The following is a 7,995-nucleotide window of genomic DNA, read 5'->3' as shown; positions in this document are numbered from 1 at the left end:
GTGCTATAGAAGCAAGTATCAAGAATTAAGGATTATTCATGTAAAAGTCAGATCTATGAACAATACAGTTCTCGCATGAATAATAAAACCAGCTTAGATTGGGAAAACAAGATCAGTTTATGAGAGCAGATAGATCAGACCCTCTCAGGAACTTGTTTTTAATGCCAGGTGCTTAAATTATTTAGTCTTCCTGTAAAAGGAGTTCCTTCAGTACTTTGAAGGCATACCTTTAGAGATTGGCATCAGAGACTAAACAAAAGGCAGGCTACATGGAGTAGTTTATGTAATTGTTCCAATCCTTGCTGTTTTCTTCCTGAAATACATATCCCAGTCGTTAACAATAATTGTGTTTTGTTCTCTGTATTTCTCTCTTATTTTGGCAATACATGCTAATGCTAGTTGCATTATTTTAACTAATACACCACACTGACTTGATGTGCAGAATTGAAACGGTGAGACCCTAATAATACTCAAAGATCAAGTGTTTGTTTTTCTGTAGCTGAGGTTCAGTTTTGCTGTTTATTAATGAGTTATTAGGAAACAGAAAAAGGGGAGGGATAGAACTTTTAAACTTGACCTTATCGGTTGATTTTATAATATTTTCAACCCTCCTGGGGGAAAAAAAAACAAACCACAAAACAACCCAACATTAAAATGCCAAAAGGAGTAAGTATGGAATTTTTTAATTAGAAATTTTGTCATCAGAATGCATGCTTGTCCTAGTCATTGTGCCTCATGGTGGGTATGGTATGTGGAACGATGTTTTTCCAGTAAGTGATAAACTTGAAAATTATGTTTAAGAGTTTGGGATTGGATTTAAAGACAGGGAGACTTTTATCTACTCCAGTTGCTCTTCGAACAACTCTTGAAGGATCTGTTGAGGGAGAAGAGTGTGCATACACGCATACATATGTGCAGGGAGCATGTTTTCGCTATAAATCACTGGAAGAAATTGCAGGAAAAACTTGTTTTTCTTTCATGATTATGTTCTTTTGGGAGGAGTCCTGGAGAAAGTAGTCTGTAGCTGTTGAAAAAAGTTTCAATCTGCTGACACCATTAAGGTATTAGGAAATACTGTATTAAAGGTTTTCTTACGATGTAATGTGTAATTTTTTCTCTTTGACACTCCTGAAATAATTTTCCTTACTCAGAGTTCCTACAGATAGCTCTTCTGTAGGGTTTTTGTGTCAAGAATTTTGTATAGCTGTTTACTTAAAAAAGCTGTTATTTAGGAGATCTGTTTATCATTAAGTTAAATGTGTACAAAACAGTGTGAACAGTCCTATTAAGTATAGGTGACAGGCTTTTTTAAAAAATCAAGTGGATAGTTTGGGGACTATAAAACTGAAGATTTTTTCCTTGGTAAAATAAAATTAATATTTTAATGTCAGTGCTTGGAGTTCATAATATTAACTGTTGCTCTAATTTTAGGTAGACATTACCAAATGAGGAGAAAAGGAAGATGTCATCGAGTATCGGCAGCAAGGCACTCTTCTTCCCCATGCAGTATTAAGCACTCCCCCACACGAGAAACCTTGACATATGCTCAAGCTCAAAGAATGGTTGAAATAGAAATTGAAGGTCGCCTGCATAGGATCAGTATCTTTGATCCTTTAGAGATTATATTAGAAGATGATCTTACAGCCCAGGAACTGAGTGAATGCAATAGCAATAAAGAAAATAGTGAAAGACCACCGGTTTGTCTAAGAAGCAAACGACATAAAAATAACAAAGTGAAAAAGAAAAATGAAGCTCTCCCGAGCTCACATGGTGTACCTGCTACGACAGCTCCTCTTCCAGAACCAAAAGTACGGATTGTTGAATACAGTCCCCCTTCGGCTCCTCGGAGACCTCCGGTTTATTACAAATTCATTGAGAAGTCAGCAGAAGAACTTGATAATGAAGTTGAGTATGACATGGATGAAGAAGATTATGCATGGTTAGAAATAATAAATGAGAAGCGGAAAAGCGATGGAGTGTCAGTTGTTTCACAAAATATGTTTGAATTCCTTATGGATAGGTTTGAAAAAGAGTCTTATTGTGAGAACCAAAAACAGGGTGATCATCAGTCCTTAATTGATGAAGATGCGGTGTGTTGTATATGCATGGATGGTGAATGTCAGAACAGCAATGTAATCCTGTTTTGTGATATGTGTAATTTAGCAGTACATCAGGAATGCTATGGGGTGCCATATATACCTGAGGGCCAGTGGCTCTGCAGACACTGTCTGCAGTCCCGTTCTCGGCCTGTAGACTGTGTGCTGTGCCCAAACAAGGGAGGTGCCTTTAAAAAGACTGATGATGATCGATGGGGACACGTGGTGTGTGCTTTGTGGATTCCAGAAGTTGGATTTGCCAATACAGTTTTTATTGAGCCAATTGATGGTGTCAGGAACATTCCCCCGGCCAGATGGAAGTTAACATGCTACCTCTGTAAACAGAAAGGTGTTGGTGCCTGCATCCAGTGCCACAAAGCAAACTGCTATACTGCATTCCATGTGACGTGTGCTCAAAAGGCAGGTCTGTATATGAAAATGGAACCTGTGAAAGAACTAACTGGCAGTGGGACAACGTTCTCTGTAAAAAAGACTGCCTATTGCGATGTACATACTCCACCGGGTTGCACACGGAGACCTCTAAATATTTATGGAGAAGCTGAAATCAGAAACGGTGTTTGTAGAAAGGAGGGATCAGTCAGAACTGCTAGGTCTACATCAAAAGTCAGGAAGAAGACAAAAAAGGCAAAGAAGACAGTGGTTGAACCTTGTACAGTTATGCCAACAGTATCTGCTCCTTATATTCCCCCCCAGAGGTAAGCAAACCATCCAAGTGAGAAATCTTTAATTACCTGTTTAATTTTAAACCAGTGCTTTTAGATGCTGACTTGGAAGTTTTTGTGCGTTTCTTATATGCTTTCCTTAAAGGCTATACTCAGAGGATTAATATGAATTACGTACATTATACTTTCGTGAAATAGCATTAAAAATGCAGTAACTTCCCCAGAGAAATTAGTGAGTGGTCAAATGGTCTGTCTTGTCCTCGGAAACTTTTTTTTATTGTCGGACCAAATCTTGTTGTGTGTTCAGTTGTTGTTGTTTGCTATACTTTTGAGAATTAACCACTGAATAACACATGTTCTTGACCTTCATATTAAAAGAAACAGCCAGGCTTAAGGTTAACTGTATTAATAATTTGGGAATCTGAACTTTTCCGAAGAGCCCCAGACTGAAAATTATATTTGCATATTGCATATATAAGACTTGAACCTTGTTCATGTCACCTAAATTAAGTATAAACTTGTATTATAGGATCTCTGTAAGTAGTACAAAGAAACCCTCCAGGAAGTATTTTCCTTGTGGGGCAGAGTAACTTTTCAGGAGATTTTTTTTTTTCCTGAATTTACTCTTTCCTTTTGCATATGCAGTAGTGATTATCAAGGCTTGGATGAGTTTGGTACCTTGCAGACTTTTTTGTAGAAAAGTTAGCAAGTAAGTGATGGTAAGTTAGTTGGTTAATGTATTCTTAGTTACGGAACCTGAAATGAACGTGCCCTCCTGTTCAATAATCCTGTCAAGTATCTGTCCTTTAACTTTAGTATAAAGTATTGATTTAAGAACAGTAGTTTAGAAAAGTTTCTCAAAACAGTCACCTCTTCCATGTGCAGGTTCATTGTTTGTACTGTGACAGGACTCTGAATATTCAGACAGAGGACTCTTTAAATAATACAAATAAACCAGGCTTTTTTCGAAAGCTGACTCCCAAGTCTCAGGTAGTGGTCAATTAAGGAGGTTAAATTAACCTGTAAAAATACATGTTTTAAGACTGGAGTCCTTTACTGTAACTTTTTGTTAATGCAGGTAACTACTTACTGACTGACTTTGCTCTTAGCTCTCATGTTTTTTATGAACATTAGATTGAATGCATTGTTCACTGCTGTGATTTCCTTGGTAAAGTGGTATTTTTGTCCAGTGATGCACTGCACAAAACCTTAAGTGGACCGTAAGCAGCTAATACTGTTACTTAAACAGGTACTGTTGTCTGTGAGAGGGGAGAGTTCATGTAAAAGAGTTTGGTGGTGTCTTAATTAGACAATCCCGATTGTCTTAAAAACACAAACCACAGTATACTACCAAAGTAAAAAAGAACGTGAACTAAATGCAAGTTGGGGATCAGATGCATGTTCTCAGTTTTGTACCTCTGGCAGTTCTTTCTATTGGTAACCTTAATAAAACCCAGACTCTGAAAGGATATTATAATCAGACTTTTTTTTAACATTGTCATTAACAGAAATGGAAAGACTAATGGTGACGACTAAGTTGTTGGGTTTTTTCCCATGAATGCAGAGAGATTCAGCTTGCTTCTGATTATGCTCAGTTTCATGTTACTGGACACAAGTGTAGTTCCTATATTCTATATCAGAAGTGTAAAAAATGAGCACAGTTTAAAACTATTTTTAAGTTGAGCTCTATCATACCATTGCTTGTCTTCAGCTGAAGTGAGACTCTTGCTTACTCTTAATGTTGTTAGTCCTAGAAAACTAATACTTGAAATAAAAGCAAAACAGAAATGAGCATATTAAAAGGAAAAGTGATTGTATTCCAGACCCAATTGTCCCAATTTCTTGGGCTATTCTTAATTTTGTTTGGTTTATGTTTTTTTTCTTTGGAAAAAATTTGTGTGTTTGAAGTCAAATACACACCCATAAACTAATAATAAACCACGTGGATAATTTTGCAGCAGTCTTCATTTAAATGATACCTTCTCTGTAATCTGTTTTTGAATGCACTTTTTTTTTCTCTTGGAGCTGAAACAAGATTTGCCTTTCCAGAGATCTCGAGGAAGAGCAATTAAGCTATTTAATTTATCAGAGAAGAAACATAAACACTCAGTGTTTAAACACTAGTGTTTTTTTAATAAAGAATTTTAAATGAACTTGTTTTCAACGTCTCTGGAAATTGAAGGCACATGTGGAGATGTTTGATTTGGTGTACTTTCTTAATCATTAACAACTAGACTACGTGTCTCCTTGGTGTATAGCTGGTTCTTTAGTGGGAGAAGTGTAGAAATATGAACATTTTAATGAAGAGGAAAATACTTGGTGGATGTAGCCTGAGCACACTTGCTGAAGCTTGAAGAAAACCCTCTTGCCGTTCATGTTTAGTTTAAGGTAGAAGAACTGTATGCTGTTTCCCTACTTGGATAGTGAGTGTATATGGAAGACTGAGCATTTTAATAATACTGTTTGTGATGGTTCTGTTTTCCGGAACACCTGTCTTAGTGTTCAGGATACGTTAAAAAGATTGGTGTAGAGCAGCATACTTCATAATTTCTACACAACTTTCTGTAGCTCATGAATTTCTGTATCAGCTTATCTGTAGATCAGGTTCTATGCTGCTGCCTAGAGTGATTCTGAGCTGTGTACGCTTCAGTTATCAGAATTTCTTATAGTCTGTTGATAATAGATGAATGCTTTCTTCCTCTGTCTCCATTCATTCATTTATTTATTTATTTAAATGCAGGGCATCTATCTATCTATCCAATTGCCTAGGTATTTTAGAAAGTCTAAAGTACCAAAGTATCCACTTCAAAGGTGCAGTAGGTCATGTTGGAGCCTTAACGTGACTTCAGTTTTCAGTGCTGTCAGTGTATGGGCGCACTAGGCAGCCTCTTATGCGCGTATGATTTGCATCAGGCCTTCTGGCTACAGAAGTGTGGTGTTTCTTTACTTGAAAATTCCATTCAGTTTTTCTTGAAATATAGAACTGTTGAAGGTTGTTGTTAACATTGTACTACTGGGATTCATCTGCTTTTTAATTTTTAAAAAATTGTTTAAAATTTTTTTTGGAAAGGCAGAAATAAGCTTAGTCTAAGTGTCAGGTGTATCTGAGGAGTGTCAGAGCAGCTGTGTTACGTAGGGGGTCGGGTGGAGAAGGGCACTCCCTCAAGCTGTACCTCTGTATGGGAGGGACAGACAGTGCCTGCACCTGTTGGCAAACGGTTGTCAGAAGAGTGGCCTCCTGCTGCCAACAGCTAGTTGTCTAAGGACAGGGACAGATTTGTTCTTGCAGCATCTGTACTCCACTGATGATGCGTGGTGGTTGACTTTTGCCTAGTAGATACTTTCAGTAATTTATTAGCAAAAAAAAATAATTATTTTTAATCTCATATGTGGCTTGTGGTTTTCTTTGGGGTGTTTGTTTTAATGTTATCTTAGGGTGCATTTTTTTGTTTTGTTTTTTTTAATACCTTCAGAAAGTTTTTAAGTGGGGAAAAAGAATAAGAAATGCTGCTTGGAATTCAGCATAAAAAAGCCATTGAGAAATATTACTAGAGCAAGTGTTGCACAAAAACTGAAAGCTGAATAAATCCAGACTAATGTCTGATAGTTGTTTATCCTTGAATATACGTGTGTATACTTACACAAAATCATGTGGAGATACTTACTTTAATTACAGGAAAGCATGATGTAGGTATGCATTATGGCTGTACCTAATAATTAGATGATGGACTGATTTAGGTAAAGTGGAAGGGGATGCTACCTGTCATCATCCACTGGTGTTTCTAGTAAGATTGATGGACTTTGAAACCCTTCTGATACGTGTGGAATCTACTGCCGATGTCATCCCAGCCTCTTTGCTTAAATAAAAAAAAAGTTTTGCCTAAATCAAGAAAAGAGCTCATATAGTGTTTGCTAGCTTTGTCTCAGCGGTATTAAAAAAATAAATAAAAAAGTAAGATAACTTAAGAGCTTTTTTTTCAAGCTAGTTTGTCTTGACTCTGGTTGGCTTACTAAATAAGCATCAAGTAATGTTTTTGAGAAAGTGTGGCTTATTTAACAGGTTGTAAAAGTGGATTTTGATTATGAGTAAAAATAATGGGGGACATACTTATGTATCTGATATTAAAAGCCACATATAGATGTCCGAGGGGTAATTTCCACCCCCCAAAAATCCAGAGATATACAGTGTACATAAAATTTTTATTTTTTCTTTATTTTTTATTTTCCTTTTCTGTCATTTATTTTGCATATACAGAGAAAATAAACTTAAAACAGAAATTAACGTGTTAGATATTTCTGTAAGATGCATCATTAGTATTCTGGGCATCCTCTAAGGGTTTTGGTCCACAGTGATTATATGAAGATCAAAATTCATGTGTTTTTATTTTTCAATACTTGACCAGTTATGTGACCTTTAATAAGATTTTTTTTTTATGGCAGTTAGAGGGTGTTGCATCTTTTAGGTGCCATACAAAAACACGCCTTTCAGAATGCGTTACCTGAAGAACCTGTCTTTTTATTCAATAGCAAGTTACAGAATGCAAAAATGAGTGGATAAATACTGAGATTTCTTCTTTTTTTACAGATAAACATGTGATTTTTGATTAATAGTTTATCTTCTGCTGATGTGAATTTAGCCTTTTGAGATAACATTTCAAAATCATATGTGGTATGGCTGTGACTACCACAGAAAAAGAAGCACAGAAAAATATTTTGAGCAATTTTAAGGAAAAGTCATGACTCGGTATTATGTATAGGAAGTGTCTATGCATGTGATTTTTCTGAGACTAAGGAGGTTTTCCAGTATTACAGGGTGGGGTTTTTTCATTTTTGTTGTGTTTTTTGTTGGTTTGGTTTTTTCCCCCTCTCTTATCCAAAAGTTGGGAAGATCACACACTTAATTGTTAAAACAGGAACAAACTAACCTGTTATAATTAATGGAGAATTGACTGAAATAACATTTTCTTAACTCCAATTCCTGTCCAAGAAAAATTTTACAAGCTCTTTGCTCAAGTAGAAAAATAAGATACTTGATTTCACAGTCATGTGAAGCAAGAAAAAGTGCTTCCTACACGTTCAGTCTAAAAGAAATATTTGAAAACCTAGAATCTACATTTGAATGTAGAATAAAGAGTAGGAACCTGGAGAGACTTTGAGGCTTCAGACGATGTGTTAGTAGATATACCATAGGGTTCTCAACCTACCAGAGAGAGGCA

At 36.2% G+C, this 7,995-nt stretch overlaps 1 protein-coding gene across 2 annotated transcripts in view; it reads left to right on the top strand.

The window, feature by feature from the left end:
• The first annotated feature begins 1,435 nt into the window (after positions 1-1,435).
• Positions 1,436-7,995, top strand: part of BRD1 (bromodomain containing 1) — a 53,253-nt gene continuing 46,693 nt past the window's right edge. For both annotated transcript variants that reach the window (XM_010190539.1, XM_010190538.1), the window contains exon 1: positions 1,436-2,812. In XM_010190539.1, the coding sequence (XP_010188841.1) occupies positions 1,446-2,812 (1,367 nt within the window). In that variant the 5' untranslated portion in view covers positions 1,436-1,445. The remainder of the gene's footprint in view (positions 2,813-7,995) is intronic.

Source organism: Mesitornis unicolor, unplaced genomic scaffold, assembly GCF_000695765.1.
Source record: "Mesitornis unicolor isolate BGI_N332 unplaced genomic scaffold, ASM69576v1 scaffold23478, whole genome shotgun sequence".
In the NCBI taxonomy this organism is placed as follows: domain Eukaryota; kingdom Metazoa; phylum Chordata; class Aves; order Mesitornithiformes; family Mesitornithidae; genus Mesitornis; species Mesitornis unicolor.
Note: the sequence above shows the minus strand (reverse complement) of the source record. Positions and strands in the feature narration are given on the sequence as shown.